A 20888-nucleotide genomic window follows, 5' to 3' on the forward strand; every position below is an offset into this window, starting at 1 on the left:
TAATTTTTCAATTGTTCGATTTTCATTTTTCCAAATCAAAAAACTAAAATTAGTAAACCTCAAAAAACATCGAATAATTGAGAAATCGGAATTTGAAAAATCGAGATATTGAAACATCGAAAACCCGAAAAATTCATGAACGGATAAAGTTTGATTATCGATTTACCATGTTTCCGATAACCTTAAAACGTCAACACGGATTCATAACCCACAAGTAGAGGAGCCAAAATAAAAAGAAATAATTTTTTCAATGTTTGATGTTTATGCAATGGTTACATAATTTAAAACCTGCATTCATTTTAACATCTCTTGGAACATCTTCTTGAAGCTCTGAAGACCCTCCAAGTGCACTTTATAGTACGGAAGCCCTTCCGCCCTCTTGATCCAGTTGATGATGTTAGGATACTTTTCAGGATTCACTGGATACAAAAGTGTCAGCGAGGTTATGTTAGTAACAAGACTGAAGTCAGCTATGGTCACGGAATCTCCAGCCACCCACTGGTGCCCTTTCAAAAATGACTCCAAAAGAGAATAACTTTCTTCCAGGTGCTCAATCTGATCTTCAGTTAGTTCCTTACGCCCTTTGTACTTATATGATCTCTACAATCAGAAGATTACACGTTTTTTTGTTGTTTTATTTTGGTGTTAAGACCACTCACTACAATATATCTAAGCCAGCTGAAGATGACCCCACTGTCGAAGTGCAACCTTTGGTTGACAACAGCCCTTTTAGCCAAATCTTTAGGGTACAACGAATCGTTCTTTCCGTATTTTTCCACCAAGTATTCATTAATGGCATGGCTGTCCCATACTACAGTCCCATTGTCGTCCAAAGTGGGTATAGTGTGTTGAGGATTGAGCTACAAGACAATTGTTGTGGAGACACTGCTTTCCACTACTAAATCTACTATGGTACCTTCAAGAAATTGTCGGTCAAATGTTCCTTCTTGCTTAGATCTACCACCTTTTTTTCCAGTTTTAACCCCAAGGCTTCGGCTGTCAAAAGCACGGACCGCACCGGAGGGCTAACATCTTGCATGTATAAAACCGGCGCCATGTTGGTAGTACTGATTTGTGGTAACTTGAGGACGATGATTGTGTTGAATTATAATTATTATCGACCAAGTTACGCAAAGGAGATAATTGTGTTTGTGTAAATGTGATACGGTGTGTTAATTTCTCAAGATTGCGATGTTTTGTTTCGCAAATTTTCATTTTTGATTTTTCTTTTCATCAATTTTACGATTTTGCAATTTTTAGGTTTTTCATTTTTGATTTATTTAATTTTCAGTTCTTCTAATTTTCGATTCTCGGTTCTTCAGTTTTTAAATTTTTTTCGATTTTTATTTGCTCAATTGTTAATTTACAAGGTTTTCAATTTCTCTATTTTCAAAATCTCGAATTCATAAAATTTTCGATGTTTCATTGTTGTAATTTTTCGATTTTTCAATTTTTAGTTTTCAATTTTTCGAATTTCAGTTCTTAAACTTTTCGATGTTCCATTGTTGCAGTTTTACTATTTTTAAATTTTTCGATTTTTGATGATTATTTTTGGATTTTTACTTTCTCAAATTCAAATTTTTCGAATTTCTAGTTTTTAGAAGCTTCACTTTTGCACTGTTTTCATTTTTTCTCATCGTTACGATGTTTTCTTTCTCAAATTTTAATTCTTAGTTTTTCAATTTTTTTCGAATCTTATTTTCTCGATTTAATATTTTTATAATTTTACTATTTTTCAATTTTTCGATTTTTTCCAATTTTTGGAAGGTTCACTTTTGTTGTTTTCAACTTTACGACTTCTAGTCCCTTGATTTTTTATTTTTCGATTTGCATTGTTTCAGTTTTTTTCGAATTTTATTTTTCGATTTAATATTTTTGATTTTTCAACATTTAGACAATTGAACTGTTCCTTGTTTTCCAATTTTGCGGCTTTTCGTCTCTCAGTTTTTAATTTATAAGTTTTTAAATTTTTCGATTTTCAGTTTCTCGGAGTCTTAAACTCTTCGATGTTTTTTTGGTGAAATTTTTCGATTTTTCAATTTTTTATTTTCTCGATTTTTCCAATTTTTGAATATTTTTGGGTTTTTACTTTGTCGAATTCAAATTTTTCGATTTCTAGTTTTTAGAAGCCTCACTTTTTGAATGTTTTCAATTTTTCCATTTTTAGTCTCTCCATTTCTAATTTTCCGATGCAATGTTTCAATTTTTAAATATTTTAATTTTTCATCTTTTCTCAACGTTGCGATGTTTTGTTTCTCAAATTCTAATTCTTGATTTTTCTTAGTTTTTGACTATTTTTCGATTTTTGAATTTTTAGTTTTCAATTTTTCGAATTTCAGTTCTTAAACTTTTCGATGTTCCATTGGTCCAGATTTTTAGTCTCTCGACTTTCAATTTATCGATTTGCGATTTTTCAATTTTTAAACAGTATAAATTTTCATTTTTTTCAGTTTCTCAAGATTGCGAAATTTTGTTTTTCACATTTTAATGTTTGTTCCTTCAATCTTCCGTTTCTTCAATTTTACGATTTTATACATTTTAGATTTTACAAAATATGTATTAGATTTTTTAATTATTTAATTTTTAAGTTTTTCGATGTTTCAATGTTACAATTTTTAGGTTTTTCATTTTTGATCATTGATTTTCTAAGATGTGTCGAATTTTTATTTTTTTTCGTCCATTTCGTCCTTTTTCGTCCTTATTATCCTTCGTCGTCCTTTTTCGTCCTTATTATCCTTTTTCGTCTTTTTTGCCCTTTGTTGTCCTTTGTCGTCCTTTTTCGTTCTTTTGTCGTCCTTATTCGTCCTTTTTCGTCCTTTTTGTCCTTTTTCGTCCTTTTCGTCCTTTTTCGTCCTTTTTGTCCTTTCTTGTCCTTTTTCGACCTTGTCCGCATTTTCCTACTGTTCGTCCTTTTTCGTGCTTATTATCCGTTCTCGTCCTTTTCGTCCTTATGATCCTTTTTCGTCCTTTTTCGTTCATTTTCGTCCTTTTCGTCTTTTTTCGTCTTGTTCGTCCTTTGTTGTCCTTTTTCGTCCTTGTTCGTCCTTTTTCGTCCATCTTCGTCCTTTTTCGTTCTTTTTCGCCCTTTTTCGTCCTTTTTAGTACTTTTTCGTTCTTTTCGTCTTAATTACCATTTTCGTCCTTTTTCGTCCTTTCCTTCTTTTTTCGTCCTTATTATCCTTTTTCGTCCTTTTTCGTTCTTTAGTCCTTTTTCGTCCTTTTCAACCTTTTTGTTCGTCCTTTTCGTCCTTTTTCGTCCTGAATATGCTTTTTCGTTCTTTTACGCCCATTTCGTCCTTATTCGTTCTTGTTCGCCCTTTTTCGTCCTTTTCGGTTCGTTTTCGTCCTTATTATCCATTTTCGCCCTTTTTCGCCCTTTTTCGTCCTTTTTCGTCCCTTTCGTCCTTGGTATCCATTTTCGTCCTTATAACCCTTTTTGTCCTTTTCGTCCTTTTTCGTCCTTTTTCGTCCTTTCGTCCTTTTTAGTCCCTATTTTTTTTTTCATCCTTTGTCGCTCTTTTTCGTTTTTTGTAGTCCTTTGTCGCCCTTTTTCGTTTTTTGTAGTCCTTTTTCGTCCTTTTCGTCCTTATTATCCTTTTTCGTTCTTTTTCGCCCTTTTCGTCTTTTTTCGTCCTTCTTCGTCCTTATTATCCTTTCTCGTCCTTTTCGTGCTTATGATCCTTTTTCGTCCTGTTTTGTTCTTTTTCGTCCATTTTCGTCCTTTTTCGTTCTGTTCGTCCTTTTTTGTCCTTTTTCGTCCTGTTTTGTCCTTTTTCGTCCATTTTCGTCCTTTTCGTCCTTTTTCGTCCTGTTCGTCCTTTTTTGCCCTTTTCGACCTTTTTCGTCCTTCTTCGTCCTTATTATCTTTTTTGTCCTTTTTCGCCCTTTTTCGTCCTTTTTCGTCCTTTTTCGTCCTTTCGTCCTTTTTCGTCCCTATCATCCTTTTTCGTTCTTTTTCGCCCTTTTTCGTCCTTTTTAGTGCTTTTTCGTCCTTTTCGTCCTTATTATCCTTTTTCGTCTTTTTTCGTCCTTTTCGTCCTTTGTGCTTTTTCGTCCTTATTATTCTTTTTCGCCCTTTTCGTCCTTTGTCGTTCTTTTTCGCCCTTTTTCGTCCTGTTTGGTCCGTTTTCGTCTTTATTATCCTGTTTCGTCATTTTTCGCCCTTTTTCGTCCTTTTTCGTCCGTTTTCGTCCTTTTCGTCCTTCGTCGTCCTTATTATTCTTTTTCATCCTTTCGACCTTTTTCGTCCTTATTATCTTTTTTCGTCCTGATTATCCTTTTTCGTCCTTTTCGCCCTTTTTCGAATCTTGCAATTTTTCCTTTTCAAATATTCAAGTATGTATTAGATTTTGTAATTTTTCAATTTTTCACTTTTCGATTTTTCAATTTTTCATTCCTGCAGTTTGAAGATTTTTCAACTTTCAGTTTCAATTATATTGTTTAATTTTTCAGACTTTCGGCGCCCCAGTTTTCCATGTTTCAATTTCTCGGTTTTTAAGTTTGTAATTGTTGGTTTTTCATTTTTCCAAATCAAAAAACTAAAATTAGTAAACCTAAAAATATCGAAAAACTGAGAAGTCGAAACTTGAAAACCCGAAAAATTCATGAACGGATAAATTTTGATTATCGATTTACCATGTTTCCGATAACCTTAAAACGTCAACACGGATTCATAAAGCACAAGTAGAGGAGCCAAAATAAAAAGAAATAATTTTTTCAAAGTTTTATATTTATGCAATGGTTACATAATTTAAAACCTGCATTCACTTTAACATCTCTTGGAACATCTTCTTGAAGCTCTGAAGACCCTCCAAATGCACTTTATAGTACGGAAGCCCTTCCGCCCTCTTGATCCAGTTGATAATGTTAGGATACTTTTTAGGATCCACTGGATACAAAAGTGTTAGCGAGGTTATGTTAGTAACAAGACTGAAGTCAGCTATGGTCACGGAATCTCCAGCCACCCACTGGTGCCCTTTCAAAAATGACTCCAAAAGAGAATAACTTTCTTCCAGGTGCTCAATCTGATCTTCAGTTAGTTCCTTACGCCCTTTGTACTTATATGATCTCTACAACAAGAAAATAAACCCAGTTTTTTGTTGTTTTATTTTGGTGTTAAGGCTACTTACTGCAATATATCTAAGCCAGCTGAAGATGACCCCACTGTCAAAATGCAACCTTTGGTTGACAACAGCCCTTTTAGCTAAATCTTTAGGGTACAACGAATCGTCCTTTCCGTATTTTTCTACCAAGTATTCATTAATGGCATGGCTGTCCCATATTATTGTCCCATTGTCGTCCAAAGTGGGTATAGTGTGTTGAGGATTGAGCTACAAGAAAATTGTTTTGGAGACACTATATCTTCCATTAGTTAATCTACTACCTTTAAGAAAGTGTCGGTCAAATGTTCCTTTTTGCTCAGATCTACCACCTTTTTTTCCAGTTTTAACCCCAAGGCTTCGGCTGTCAAAAGCACGGACCGCACCGGAGGGCTAAAATCTTGCATGTACAAAACCGGCGCCATGTTGGTAGTACCGATTTGTGGTAACTTGAGGACGATGATTGTGTTGAATTATAATTATTATCAACCAAGTTACGCAAAGGAGATAATTGTGTTTGTGTAAACGTGATACGGTGTGTTATCTCGATGTTGTCAAAATCATTAATAATTCACGTAATAGTTCAAAACCCTTTTTATTTATCACTCAATATGTGTACAAATATAACAACATTTTAGGACATCAGTGCCCTAAACATGACCCTGAAACTCTCCAGCCCCTCTCGATTTTCGTCGTAGTAGGGTAGCTCTTCGGCCCTTTTCATCCACGCACTCACATTCGGGAACCTTTGCGAGTCCACCGGGTACAGAAAGTCCAGTGACGTCACATTGGCGATTAAACTAAAATCCGCGATGGTTACGTGTTCACCGGCGACCCATTTGCTATCACGAAGGAAATTGTTCAAGTGACCGTAGCCATTTTCGAGCCCTTCGATTTGTTCGGAAGTTAGGGCTTTGCGACCTTTGTATTTCATCCCTCTCTGAAAATTCAAAGGAAAATAATTTTGGATAACTACTTAATTTGAGGGTGGACGAACTGCTATGTTCCTAAGCCAGCTGAAAATGAGGCCGCTGTCGAAGTGTAGCCTTTGGTCTACGATAGCCCTTTTTGAAAGGTCTTTAGGGTAAAGGGAGTCGTCTTTTGCGTATTTGGAAACCAGGTAGGCGTTGATGGCGTGGCTGTCCCACATGGTGGTGCCGTTGTCGATGAGGGTTGGAATGGTGTGTTGGGGGTTTAGCTAAAAAGGGCTTGTTTTTGAAATGGTGAAAGTACTTCTAGAAGGTTGACATTTTTGAATCTATTTTTGTAATTTTTAAAAATCGTTTATGGCGTGGTTTTTATTAATTTTATTTAACTTTAACCGTTGGTATGTGGTGTGGTTTCTAGATCACTTTTTGGCGGGAAAATTTGAATTTTTTTTTTAATGGAAAAATATAGAGTTAAGGATCAGTTTTAAGTCTTCCTTTTGCAAATGACTTCTGAAAGTCGAAAAGTCCTAGGAAAAAGGTAAAAAAAAATCAAATTTTTAAAATAGCCCAAAAATGGCCATATCTGATACATTTTTGAGGTTCTGGAAAATTGGATGGAATTTTCAAAGAAATTTTGGCGAAAATGAATTCCACATGTCGAAATCAACACAAAATTGCATATAGAGAAAGTTCGAAAGTGTTCGGGAAAAAGTCAAAATTTCAAAAAGTGAAGGTTATGAAAATTTTAGCTTTTGGAAAAGTTGTCTAATAAATACTCCAGAAATTATTTTGGGATTTAGATAACAACGAGAAAATTTTTTCATGGTACCAGATCAAGATTTTCAAAATTTTCGGTTTCAAAGTGAAATTTTTAAAATTTCCCAAAAATTGCTGTATTTTATGCATTTTTGAGTTTCTGGAAAATTGGATGGAATTTTCAAAGAAATTTTGGCCAAAATGAATCCCACAAGTCGAAATCAACACAAAATTTCAGAAAGTGAAGATTTTGAAAATTTGAGCTTTTGGAAAAGTTGTCTAATAATCCAGAAACAATTTTGGAATTTAGATAACAACGGGATAATCTAGGAAAAAGAAAAACTGTTGATGGCACTAGATCAAGATTTTAAAAATATTTGGTTTCAAAATGAAATTTTTAAAATTTCCCAAAAATTGTCGTATTTTATGCATTTTTGAGGTTCTGGAAAATTGGATGGAATTTTCAAAGAAATTTTGGCGAAAATGAATCCCACAAGTCGAAATCAACACAAAATTGCCTATAGGGAAAGTGCGAAAGTGTTTGGAAAAAGGTCAAAATTTCAGAAAGTGAAGATTTTGAAAATTTGAGGTTTTGGAAAAGTTGTCTAATAATCCAGAAATATTTTTTTGATTTAGATAACAACGAGATAATTTGGGAAAAAAAAAACTGTTGGTGGTACCAGATCAAGATTTTCAAAATGTTCGGTTTCAAAATAAATTTTTTTAAATTTCCCATAAATGGCCATATTTTATACATTTTTGAAGTTCTGGAAAATTTTATGGAATTTTCGAAGAAATTTTGGCGAAAATGAATTCCACAAGTCGAAATCAACACAAAATTGCTTATAGCGAAAGTGCGAAAATCTTCAGAAAAAGGTCAAAATTTCAAAAATTGAAGATGTTGAAAATTTGAGCTTTTGGAAAAGTTGTCTGATAATCCAGAAATAATTTTGGAATTTACATAACAACGAGATAATTTGGGAAAAAGAAAGACTGTTGATGGTACCAGATCAAGATTTTCAAAATTTTCGGTTTTAAAATAAATTTTTAAAATTTCCCAAAAATGGCCATATCTTATACATTGAGGTTCTGCAAAATTGGACCGAATTTTCAAAGAAATTTTGGCGAAAATTGCCAATAGGGAATGTTTGAAGGTGTCCAGAACAAGGTCAAAATTTTAAAAAGTGAAGATGTTGAAAATTTGAGCTTTTGGAAAAGTTGTCTAATAATCCAGAAATAATTTTGGGATTTAGATAATAACGAGATAATTTGGGAAAAAGAAAGACTGTTGATGGCACCAGATAAAGATTTTCAAAATTTTTGATTTCAAAATGATTTTTTTTTAATTTCCCAAAAGTTGCTATATTTTATATTTTTTCAAGTACTGGAAAATTGGATGGAATTTTCAAAGAAATTTTGGCGAAAATGGAATTCCACAGGTCGAAATCAACACAAAATTGCCTATAGGGAAAGTGCGAAAGTGTTCGGAAAAAGGTCAAAATTTCAAAAATTGAAGATGTAGAAAACTTGAACTTTTGGAAAAGTTGTCGAGTAATAATACAGAAATAATTTTGGGATTTAGATAACAACGAGATAATTTGGGAAAAAGGACTGTTGATGGTACCAGATCAAAATTTTCGGTTTCAAAGTGAAATTTTTCCCAAAAATTGCCATATTTTATTATTCATTTTTGAGGTTTTCAAAAATTGGATGGAATTTTCAAAGAAATTTTGGCAAAAATAAATTCCACAAGTCGAAATCAACACAAAATTGCCTATAGGTAATGTTCGAAAGTGCTCGGAAAAAGGTCAAAAATTTCCAAAAAGGGAAAATGTTGAAAGTTTGAGTTTTTGGAAAAGTTACCTAATAATCGAGAAGATGTTTGGGATTTAGATAGCAACGAAATAATTCGGGAAATTGAAAGACTGTTGATGCTGTTGATGATCAAGATTTTCAATTTTTTTTCATATATTTTCATCATATTTATAAAATATCCCATTCTGAAAAGTTGGTCGGAATGTCCAAATATTTGACTAAAAATTAAAAAAAAAATCTCGGATGTAGATGTCGACGAACTGATTCAAAAAATATTATCCGTTGAAGGTACAAAACTAATTTTCGGAATTTTTTGTGTTAAAGTTGAATTTTTAAAATATCCCCAAAATATGGAAAATTTGAGCTTTTCGCCTAAAAAATCAGAAAATATTCTAGAATAGATATTGACGAGTTGATTCGAAAAACAGTGCGCTGATGGTCGCAAACCAAGATTTTCGAAATTTTCGATTTCAAAATCAAATTTTTAAAATATCCTAAAAATGACATATTTCATATATTTTTGAGTTACTGGAAAATTTGATGGAATTTTCAACAAAATTTTGGCGAAAATGACTTCTGCAAGTCGAAATCAAAACAAAATTGCCTATAAGTAATGTTTGAAAATGCTCGGAAAAAGGTCAAAAATTTCCAAAAAGGGAAAACGTTGAAAATTTGAGCTTTTGGAAAAATTGCTTAATAATCTAGACAAAATAGTGGGATTTAGATAACATCGAGATAATTCGGAAAAAAGAAAAACTGTTGATGGTACCAGATCAAGATTTTCAAAATTTTCGGTTTCAAAATCACGTTTTCAAAATATCCCAAAAATGGCCATATGTAATTCTTGTTGGTTCTGGAAAATTGGTTAGATTTTTAGAAGAAAAGTTGCTGAATACGATTTTTGAAAGTCGAAATTAACAAAAACTTGTATTTTGATAATTTTCGAAAGTGCTAGGAAAAACGTCAAAAATTTGAACTTTCGCCAAAATCCATAAAAAATCTAGGATTTAGATGTCGACGAGATAATGGGAAACATAGACTTTTGATGGTACCAGACATTCAAAATTTTCGATTTCAAAATCAAATTTTTAAAATATCCCAAAAATGGCCATATTTTTGAGGTACTGGAAATTTCGATGGAATTTTCAACGAAATTTTGCCGAAAAGTACTTCTGTAAGTGGAAATCAACACAAAATTGCCTATAGGTAATGTTCGAAACTGCTCGGAAAAAGGTCAAAAATTTCAAAAAGGGAAGATCTTGAAAGTTTGAGCTTTTGAAAAAGTTGCTTAATAATCCAGAAAAATTTCTGGGATTTAGATAACGAGATAATTCCGGAAAAAAAGATTGTTGATGGTTCCATATCAAGATTTTCAAAATTTTCTGTTTTAAAAATCATATTTTGAAAAATTCACAAAAATGGTTATTGTTATTTATATATTTCTGGAAAATCGGTTGGAATTTTCAAAAATTTGTCTAAAAATTAAAAAAAATCTTGCATATATATATCGACAAACTGATTCAAAAAATACTGTGTCTTGATGGTCTCACACTACCTAATTTACGGAATTTTTGGTGTCAAAGTCGAATTTTTAAAATATCTCAAAAATGACCATATTTAATTTTCGTGGTTCTGGAAAAATGTTGGAGAGTGCTCGGAAGAAGTTCAAAAATTTCAAAAAGGGAAGATCTTGAAAGTTTGAGCTTTTGAAAAAGTTGATTAAAAATACAGAAAAAAGTCTGGGATTTAAATAACAACGAGATAATTCGTGAAAAAGAAAGACTGTTGCTAGTTCCAGATCAAGATTTTCGAAATTTTCGATTTTAAAAATCACATTTTTAAAATTTCACAAAAATGGTAATTTTTATTTTTATGTTTCTGGAAAATCGGTTGGAATTTTCAAACATTTGTCTAAAAATAAAAAAAATCTTGCATATAGATATCGACGAGCTGATTCGAAAAATATTGCGTTGTGATGGGTCCAAACTACCTAATTTTCGGAATTTTTGGTGTCAAAGTCGAATTTTTAAAATATCCCAAAATGGCCATATTTAATTTTAGTGGTTCAGGAAAATTGGTTGGAATTTTCAAAGAAATGTTGTCGAAAACGGCTTCTGTAAGTCAAAATCAACACAAAATAACTTTTAGGGAATTTTCGAAAGTGCTCGAAAAAAGTTCAGAAAAATATGGAAAATTTGGGCTTTTTGGCTAAAAAAAATTGTAGAATAAAGATGTCCACGAACTGATTCGAAAAACATTGTGTGTTGATGGTCGCAAACCAAGATTTTCAAAATTTTGGATTTCAAAATCAAATTTTTAAAATATCCCAAAAATGGTTATTTTTAATTTCGTGGTTCTCAAGACTCGGTCGGAATTTTCAAAAATTTGTCTAAAAATATTATGTGTTGATGGTCTCAAACTAACTAATTTTCGTAATTTTCGGTGTTATAGTCGAATTTTTAAAATATCTAAAAAAATCGCCATATTTAATTTTCGTGATTCTGGAAAATCGATTGGAATTTCCGAGGAAAATTTGCGGAAAACGACTTCTGCAAGTTAAAATCAGCACAAAATATTCTTTAGGTAATTTTCGAAATTGCTGGAAAAAAGTTCACAAAACTCAAAATATGAAAAATTTAGACTTTTTGTTTAAAAATTCACAAAAAATTCTAGAATAAAGATGTTCACGAGCTGATTCCAAAAATATAGCGTGTTGATGGTTGCAAACCAAGATTTTCGAAATTTTCGATTTCAAAATCAAATTTTGAAAGTATTGTAAAAACGGCCATATTTTATTTTGATTCTGGAAAAGTATTGATTGATCATTTTCGAAGAAAAGTTCCCGAAAACGACTTCTGCAATCTAAATCAACAAAAAATGTCTTCTTAATAATTTTTCACAGTGCTCGAAAAGAAGTCAAAAATTTCAATTTATTGAAAATTTGGGCAGCCGGTAAAGTTCTATAAAAATTCACAACAATTCTATGATAAAGAGCTGATTTGGAAAACAAAGAGTGTTGATGGTCCCGGACCAAGATTTTCGAAATTTTCGATTTCAAAAGCTAATTTTAAAGTACTGTAAAAATAGATGTAGTATTTTATTTTAATGATTTTGGAAGTGTTTATAAGAAATATTGTCTAAAACTTCTGATTTAGACTTATGCAAGTCTAAATTAACACAAGATGTTTTTCGGTAATTTTCGAAAGAACTCTAAAAAAGATTTTTTTACAGATATTTTTTTATCAGTTGCGATAGTTCAGTGGGCGACCCGAAATCTACAAGAAAATGTATTTAGTTAAATTTCGAAAATCGTCGAAAATGGGTCGAAATTTGCAAAATGGGGAAAATTTCATTTTTGAAAAAGTCGTCTAAAAATTGTTAAAAAATTCAGAGTCATAGATCTGTACGTGCTGATTCCAAAAATACAGCGTGTTTAGGGTCACGGAGGAATATTTGCGAAATATTCGGAGCGAATTTCGAATTTTTTGAAATTTTTAAAAATTGTGATATTTCAATGGACGATTGTGGAAAAACGGTTAAAAGTTAATCGAAGAAATAAGGCTGGAAGTGACGAAAAAACACAGCATGTTGATGATCCCAACCAAGATTTTCGAAATTTTCGATTCCAAAATCAAATTTTTAAATTATTCAAAAAATGGTCGTACTTTATTTTATGGACAAAGTACTTATAATTTTCGAGAAAATGTTGCCGAAAACAATTTCTTCAACTCGAAATAAAGTGCCCGGAAAAAGGGTAAAAAATTCAAAAGGGAGTGTATTGAAAAATTTGAGCTTTCGGTAAAATGGCCTAAAAATTCACAAAAAAAATTCTAGCATAGGGATATCGACGGACTGATTTGAAGAATGAACTATTGATGAGAAGATGTTCTAAATTTTCGGTTTCAAAATCAAATTTTTAAAATATCTCAAAAATGGCAATATTTTATTTCGATCGTAATAGAAAATGTTTTAAGATCCGTGTTGTGAAAAGAAGTCTACACATATTAAAACAAAAAGGCAAAATATAAGCCCGCCCACCCGCCCTGCCTCAATTGTGATTATATTTTTTATTCGCCGTGAACCAAGAGGGCGGAGCTTAACTGCAAAGTACTTATTTCTTTACAAGAAATTAAAAACATGTTTTTGAGTATCGTGTTATTCAAAGAATACTATGTATATTAAGAAAAAAAGCCAAAATATATACCCCGCCCACCCATCCCATCTCCGTTGTGATGATTTTTTTATGCTTAGAAACTTAAAGCACGTTTAAAATGGTAAATTTTTGTAAGGAAAGATGGATTTTGCAATTAGACTCCGCCCCTAGATCTGCCAACGAATGAAAACTTCATTACTATTTAGATCAGGGCAGGTATGGGTGAGGCTTAATCTTTGGCTTTAATTTTTTCTTAATATACATAATATTCTCTGAACAACACGATACAAAACATGTTTTTAATTTCTCTTAGAGAAATAAGGATTTTGCAGTTAAGCTCCGCCCCCTTGGCTTACGACGAGTAAAAAATTATCACATTGAGATAGGCGGGTGGGCGGGGCTACATTTTGTCTTTTTTCACATTTTTAAAAAGATTCTTAAAATGGCCATAGTTTATTTTGATGATCCTGGCGACGTGCTTATAATTTTTATTCTTATTACTATTATTTTATTGTGGTGTTTTTATGTATGTATTATGTATTTATGAATTTTTATAAATAAAAAAATATACACATATTTTGTACACTGATATTAAAGCGTTCACGATAATTAAAAATACCAATATTTGACTGATATCTCTTGACAGCTGCAATCTGGTCATTGACTTATCGAAAGTCACTCTTTTAACCTTGACACCGTCCTCACGCCTCCTTATCATTAAACAAACACGCGTCATCTACCTTCAGAAACTCCTCGGTCAGGTGTTCCTGCTTTGACAGATCCACGACCCTCCGCTGCAGCTTCAGCCCTATAGCCGCAGCCGTCAAAAGTACCGACCTGACCGGCCCGCTGAAGTTCTGCATGTATAGCAACGGCGCCATCTCGCTTGCCACCCACCGAAAACACACTTATCTTACGATTAACAGAATTAAAAATATCTCTCGACGAAAGCGAGATAGTTTCATTCGAATAATATTTATTTTATGCGGCCGTAAATCGGAATCCGAGCGCACTGGAATTGCATCAGCGATGACCAGATCAAGACAAATATAAATAATTTAATCGGCGTAAAAGTCGCTTTGACCGTATACAAGTGTAGGTACATATTAATAAACCGCTACATCTGTTGTTTACTTTTTAACTTGAAATAGATTCGCAAACATAAAAATAATTTGAAGAATTCGGCGGTACTGAGTCACGGCGTGCGACGTTTCGAATGGGAAGATGCACCGATTGGCGACGGCCAATTAGGCTTCGACAATTAAGCGATGATTGCGGCCAAAATCAATAAATTCCGGGCCAATTAGTTGCGGGTTTAGTGCTCGCGGAGTTTTCTTTTGGCAGGTTTTGAATCGATAATTGAGAGCGGTGGGGAATTCGCGGTTGAAGGGTGCTGAGTGCAATTAAAAAAAATATATTTTGCCTTTTCTGGGGCTATTTAATTTTTTTTACTTATTTGTAATAACTAATTAATTTTAGTTAAATATTTTAAACATAATGCTGTCGAGATAACGAGAACGCCAGGCACATGCTATACGAACAGATAACATTCGTTGTAATTTGGCATGGAGATTATAAGCTCGTAAAGTACCCTCTCAATGAAAAATGCAATAACCGTGTTTCAAATAATCTGTAAGCCGGATTTAAATTCATGCGCCGTTAAGTAATAATAAATTTAACATCCATGACACCAGTTAACCTTCAAGTGACATTACATGTTTTTAAAACAACTTGATCATACTTTAAGACAGAGTATTTAAAGATTGATTTTTTTTTCCAAAAATACGAAAGGGCAATTTTGATTGATTCGTTTTGAAACGTTTCGATTTAAGGTTTAATTAAAATCTATCTGTTTATCCCTCCAAAAACTTGATGACGTCATCTCAAAAACTTGATGACGTGTACAGGTTCCTGGTGTTTTATGTTTGAAAAAGTTTGAAAGAATTTTGTTTTTTTTTAAGTATTGGATGTATCTTGGGAACCCTGGTCGTTATTGAAAAGGTTTGAAAAAGGTTTTGTTCTTTTAAGGTTTGGGAACCCAAAGAGTTTTATTTTTGAAAGAATTTGTAACGGAATCCTCTATTTTTATAAGAGTGAGAAAGAATCTTGGAGACTTCTAGTGTTTTATTGTTTTGAAATGATCTTAAAGAACTTTAGAGGAGAATCTTGACGGTGTTTTATTTTAAATCGTCGGGAGCCAAAGGAGCGGAATTTAATTGCAAAATCCATATTTCCTTACAAAAGTTACCATTTGAAACGTGTTTTTAAGTTTCTAAGAATAAAGAAATCACTACAATTGAGATGGGGTGGGTGGGCGTGGTATATATTGACTTTTTTCTAAATCTAAGGGTGTGGGGACAAAAAATCTGCACAAATTTTAATTCACCGAAAATCGAGTTAGCTTTGAGAAAAATGACGGTTGACGTTATAACATTTTTTTACAGTTGTTAAGAATTGTTATGCCTAGTTCCTCTTGAAAGTTTCAATATTTTTTGTAATAATGGAACACTTAAACGAAAATGATCGCCGATCTGTGATTGCCGAATTTTATAGAAGGCATATGCATTTAAAAAAGTCATTCACCGTTAATCACTTCTTCCAAATGGGGATATCAAAAAGGACAACTTATAGCATTTGCAGAAGAGTAGAGAATGGGAATTCGGTAGAAAGACAAGTAGGAAGCGGAAGACCAGCAAGAAAAATGTCCCAGAAGAAGAGAGAAGCCTTAGTCAATCAAAGTCACGGTAAATTTGGTGTTTCACTAAGAAAGATTGGACCGAAATTTAAAATTGACAAAAAGTATGTTAGCAACATATTAAAGGAGAATAATGTCAAACTTGCAACGCGAAAATTCGCCCCTAAATATTCAGAAAAACAAAAGTTGGAACAAAAACGAAAATTAAGGCATCTTTCTGAATCCGCTTTTTCCCCCTCAAATGGAACTGAAATAATCATCGATGACGAATCCTACTTCACTTTTGATGGTAGCGATACTGCTAACAATAAACATTTCTATTGCAAGGAAGGAGAAGAAGTAGATGATAAAGTGAAATTCAAACGTTATAAAAAATTTCAGTCCAAGTTGTTGGTCTGGTTGGCCATTTCGTCACGTGGACATTCTACTGCGTTTATTTGCCCATCTGGAAATTCTGTTAATGCAGATATTTATGAAAAATAGTGCATTAGGTCTCGACTTGTCCGCTTTATAAGAGAAAAGCATTCGGATGGCAATTTTGTATTTTGGCCAGACATGGCAACAGCTCATTACGCAGCTAACGTTTTTGCTGCATATAATGAGTTAAGCATTCCTTTTATCCCTAAGGACAAAAATGTTCCCAACGTACTTCAACTACGCCCAATTGAACGTTTTTGGAGAAACCTAAAGAGAAATGGGTACGAAAATGGATGGGAAGCCTCGACACATGCAGAATTAAAGAAGCGTATACTGCTGAAAATACGGCAAACAAAAATATCGGCTTTTACAAATTTAATGCGCCGTGTTAAAACAAAAATTCGTAAAGCAAGTAGATATGGTGCAGATTGTGTTCTTTAAAGTTGTTTTTATAAATGTTGTTGATCACGTTATTAATACCTGCTTTTATAATACAGTTATTCTAGTTTGAAATTTGTGCAGATTTTTTGTCCCCACACCCTTACATAGTATTCTTTGAATAACCCGATACTCAAAAACATATTTTTAATTTCTTGTGAAGAAATAAGCATTTTGCAGCTAAGCTCCGCCCCTTTGGTTCACGGCGAATAAAAAAAATCATCACAATTGAGACAGGGCGGGTGGGCGGGCAGGCCATTTTGTCAAAAGCTCAAATTTTCAGTACACTCCCTTTTGAATTTTTTGACATTTTTCCGGGCACTTTCGAAAATTATCAAAAAAAATATATATATATTTTTATTTGAGAAATCATTTTCTCGAAAATTATAAGCACTTTGTCAGATACAATAAAACAAAGTACGACCATTTTTAGAATAATTTAAAAATTTGATTTTGAGATCGAAAATTTCGAAAATCTTGGTCCGGGACCATCAACACTCTACCAACAACCCAAATTTTCAATAATTTGAAATTTTTGACTTCTTTTCGAACGTCGTAGAAAATTACTAAACAGACATTTGTTGTTGATTTCGATTGTATGCTTTTCCAAAATCACCAAAATAAAATTTCGCCGTTTTTAGAATACATACCTACTTTAAAAAATTTATTTGGAATTTCGAAAATATTGTTTTGTGAATAATTGATTATCAACACGTTATGTTTTTCAAATCAGCTCGTCCACATCTTTATTCCAGAATTTTTTGCGAATTTTTAGGCAAAAAGGCCAAATTGCGAACTTGTTTCGAGCACTTTCGAAAATTACCAAAAGACGATTTTGTGTTAATTTTGACTTGCAGAAATTCCAACCAACTTTCCAAAACCACGAAAATTAAATATGGCCATTTTTGGGATATTTTAAAAATTTGACTTTAACACCCAAAATTCCGAAAATTAAGTAATTTGGGACCATCAACATATAAAATTTTTAGAATCAGTTTGTTGATATCTGTATCCAAGATTTGTTTTTAATTTTTAGACAAATTTTTTAAAATTCCAGCCGAGGTTTCAGAACCACAAAATTAAAAATAACCAATTTTGGGATATTTCAAAAATATAATTAAAAATATAAACAAAAATTTTTTCAACTGTCTTTTTTTTCCAGAATTATCTCGTTGAAAAAGCTCGAACTTTCAACATTTTCCCCTTTTGAAAATTTTTGACCTTTTTCCGAACATTACCAATAAGCAATTTTGTGTTGATTTCGACTTGCAGAAGTCATTTTCGCTAAAATTTAGTTGAAAATTCCAGAACCACAAAAATATATAAAGTAAGGGCATTTTTGGGATATTTTAAAAATTTGATTTTGAAATCGAAAATTTCGAAAATCTTGGTTTGCGATCATCAACACGCTATGCTTTCCGAAGCAGCCCGTTGACATCTTTATTCTAGAATTTTCGAATTTGATTTTTTAGGCAAAAAGCCCAAATTTTCCATTTTTTCTGAACTTTTTTGAGCAGTTTCGAAAATTACCTAAAGGCTATTTTGTGTTGATTTTGACTTACAGAAGTCGTTTTCGGCACATTTCTTCGAAAATTCCAACACATTTTCCAAAACCGGGAAAATTAAATATAGCCATTTTTGGGATATTTTGAAAATTTGACTCTAACACCAAAAATTCCGAAAATTAATTTGGGACCATCAACAGACAATATTTTTCGAATCTCTTCGTCCATACCTATATCCAAGATATTTTTTTCATTTTTAGACAAATTTTTGGAAATTTCGACCGATTTTTCAGAAACACAAACAAAAACATTTTTGGGATATTTTAAAAATATGATTAAAAAAAAACAAAAATTTTGAAAATCTTGATCTGGTACCATCAACAGTATTTCTTTTTCCCGAATTATCTCGTTGTTATCTAAATCCCATTTTTTTTTCTTGATTATTAGACAACTTTTCCTAAAGCTTAAACTTTCAACGTTTTCCCCTTTTGAAAATTTTCACCTTTTTCTGGGCACTTTCAAATATTGCCCACAAGCAATTTTGGGTTGATATCGATTTGCAAAAGTCATTTTCGACAAAATTTATTGAAAATTCCATGCAATTTTCCTGAACTTCAAAAATATATAACATGGCCATTTTAGGGGCATTTTAAAAATTTGACTTTAACACCCAAAATTCCGAAAATTAATTAATTTGGGACCATCAACATATAAGATTTTTAGAATCAGTTTGTTGATGTCTGTATCCAAGATTTGTTTTTAATTTTTAGACAAATTTTTGAAAATTCCAGCCGAGGTTTCAGAACCACAAAATTAAAAATAACCATTTTTGGGATATTTAAAAAATATGATTAAAAAAAACAAAAATTTTTCAACTGTCTTTTTTTCCGGAATTATCTCGTTGTTATCTAAACCCCAAAATTTTTTCTTGATAATTAGGCAACTTTTCCAAAAGCTCAAACTTTCAACATTTTCCCCTTTTGAAAATTTTTGACCTTTTTCCGAGCACTTTCGAATATTACCAATAACCAATTTTGTGTTGATTTCGACTTACAGAAGTCATTTTCGCCAAAATTTCGTTGAAAATTCCAGAACCACAAAAATATATAAAGTAAGGCCATTTTTGGGATATTTTAAAAATTTGATTTTGAAATCGAAAATTTCGAAAATCTTGGTTTGCGATCATCAACACGCTATGCTTTCCGAAGCAGCCCGTTGACATCTTTATTCTAGAATTTTTTGTGATTTTTTAGGCAAAAAGCCCAAATTTTCCATATTTTTCTGAACTTTTTTTGAGTACTTTCGAAAATTACCTAAAGGCTATTTTGTGTTGATTTTGACTTACAGAAGTCGTTTTCGGCACATTTCTTCGAAAATTCCAACAAATTTTCCAAAACCGGGAAAATTAAATATAGCCATTTTTGGAATATCTTGAAAATTTGACTCTAACACCAAAAATTCCGAAAATTAATTTGGGACCATCAACAGACAATATTTTTCGAATCTCTTCGTCCATACCTATATCCAAGACATTTTTTTTAATTTTTAGACAAATTTTTGGAAATTCCGACCGATTTTTCAGAAACACAAACAAAAACATTTTTGGGATATTTTAAAAATATGATTTAAAAAAACAAAAATTTTGAAAATCTTGATCTGGTACCATCAACAGTCTTTCTTTTTCCCGAATTATCTCGTTGTTATCTAAATCCCATTTTTTTTTCTGCATTATTAGACAACTTTTCCTAAAGCTTAAACTTTCAACGTTTTCCCCTTTTGAAAATTTTCGCCTTTTTCTGAGCACTTTCAAATATTACCCACAAGCAATTTTGGGTTGATTTCGATTTGCAGAAGTCATTTTCGCCAAAATTTGTTGAAAATTCCATCCAATTTTCCTGAGCTTCAAAAATATATAACATGGCCATTTTTGGGGTATTTTAAAAATTTTATTTTGAAATCGAAAATTTCTAAAATCTTGGTTTGCGATCATCAACACGCTATATTTTCGAATCAACTAGACGATATCTTTATTCTAGAATCTTTTGTGATATTTTAGGCAAAAAGCCCAAATTTTCCATATTTTTGTGAACTTTGTTGGAGCACTTTCGAAAATCACTAAAGACTATTATGTGTTGATTTTGACTTGCAGAAGTCCAAGATTTCTTTTTTTTTGATAAATTTTTGAAAATTCCGAACTATTTTTCACAATTAATTTTTAACCATTTTTGGGATATTTTAAAAATGTGATTTTGAAAGCGAAAATTTTGAAAATCTACATTTGATACCACCAACAGTCTTCTTTTTCCCGAATTATCTGGTTATCCAAGTCCCAGAAACGGATTTTCCGTTTTATTTTACAGAATCTTTGGGACTTCCAGTGTTTTTTTTTATTTCCCCAGCGTAAGCTTGTTTAAGAATTTCAAAGAATCTTGAGGAATCCTGGTGTTTTATTTTAAATTGTCGGCAGCCAAAGGAGCTGAATTTAATTGCAAGATCCATATTTCCTTACAAAAAGTTACCATTTGAAACGTGTTTTAAGTTTCTAAGAATAAAGAAATCACTGCAATTGAGATGGGGTGGGTGGGCGGGGTAAATATTGACTTTTTTCTAAATCTACATAGTATTCTTTGAATAACCCGATACTCAAAAAACATATTTTTAATTTCTTGTAAAGAAATAAGCATTTTGCAGCTAAGCTCCGCCTCTTTGGTTCACGGCGAATAAAAAAAATCATCACAATTGAGACAGGGCGGGTGGGCGGGCAGCCCAAATTTTCAGTACACTCCCTTTTGAATTTTTTGATATTTTTCCGGGCACTTTCGAAAATTATCAAAAAAAAATATATATATATTTTTATTTCGAGTTGAAGAAATCATTTTCTCGAAAATTATAAGCACTTTGTCAGAAACAATAAAACAAAGTACGACCATTTTTAGAATAATTTAAAAATTTGATTTTGAAATCGAAAATTTTCAATAATTTGAAATTTTTGACTTCTTTTCGAACGTTGTAGAAAATTACGAAACAGACATTTGTTGTTGATTTCGATTGTATGCTTTTCCAAAATCACCAAAATAAAAT

General features: G+C 32.1%; 3 protein-coding genes across 3 annotated transcripts; all 3 read right to left on the minus strand.

Moving 5' to 3' along the window:
* Positions 1 to 239: 239 nt before the first annotated feature.
* LOC135131325 (glutathione S-transferase 1-1-like) lies at positions 240 to 1120 on the minus strand. Its single transcript, XM_064058994.1, has 3 exons — positions 917 to 1120; positions 660 to 860; positions 240 to 600 (listed from the first exon to the last, which is right to left on the minus strand). Exons 1-3 carry the CDS (start codon positions 1055 to 1057, stop codon positions 295 to 297), a joined length of 648 nt encoding a protein of 215 aa, XP_063915064.1. The 5' UTR covers positions 1058 to 1120; the 3' UTR covers positions 240 to 294.
* A 3589-nt stretch (positions 1121 to 4709) lies between these two features.
* LOC135131324 (glutathione S-transferase 1-1-like) lies at positions 4710 to 5602 on the minus strand. Its single transcript, XM_064058993.1, has 3 exons — positions 5384 to 5602; positions 5130 to 5330; positions 4710 to 5069 (listed from the first exon to the last, which is right to left on the minus strand). The coding sequence occupies exons 1-3, from the start codon at positions 5522 to 5524 to the stop codon at positions 4764 to 4766; spliced, it is 648 nt and encodes a 215-aa protein (XP_063915063.1). The 5' UTR covers positions 5525 to 5602; the 3' UTR covers positions 4710 to 4763.
* Positions 5603 to 5678: 76 nt separating this feature from the next.
* Positions 5679 to 13710, minus strand: LOC135131323 (glutathione S-transferase 1-1-like). Its single transcript, XM_064058991.1, has 3 exons — positions 13493 to 13710; positions 6097 to 6297; positions 5679 to 6039 (listed from the first exon to the last, which is right to left on the minus strand). The coding sequence occupies exons 1-3, from the start codon at positions 13631 to 13633 to the stop codon at positions 5734 to 5736; spliced, it is 648 nt and encodes a 215-aa protein (XP_063915061.1). The 5' UTR covers positions 13634 to 13710; the 3' UTR covers positions 5679 to 5733.
* Positions 13711 to 20888: the final 7178 nt, after the last annotated feature.

This window comes from Zophobas morio, unplaced genomic scaffold (genome assembly GCF_036711695.1).
Source record: "Zophobas morio isolate AGI-343-1 ecotype UQ-CSIRO unplaced genomic scaffold, CSIRO_AGI_Zmor_V1 ptg000020l, whole genome shotgun sequence".
NCBI lineage: Eukaryota > Metazoa > Arthropoda > Insecta > Coleoptera > Tenebrionidae > Zophobas > Zophobas morio.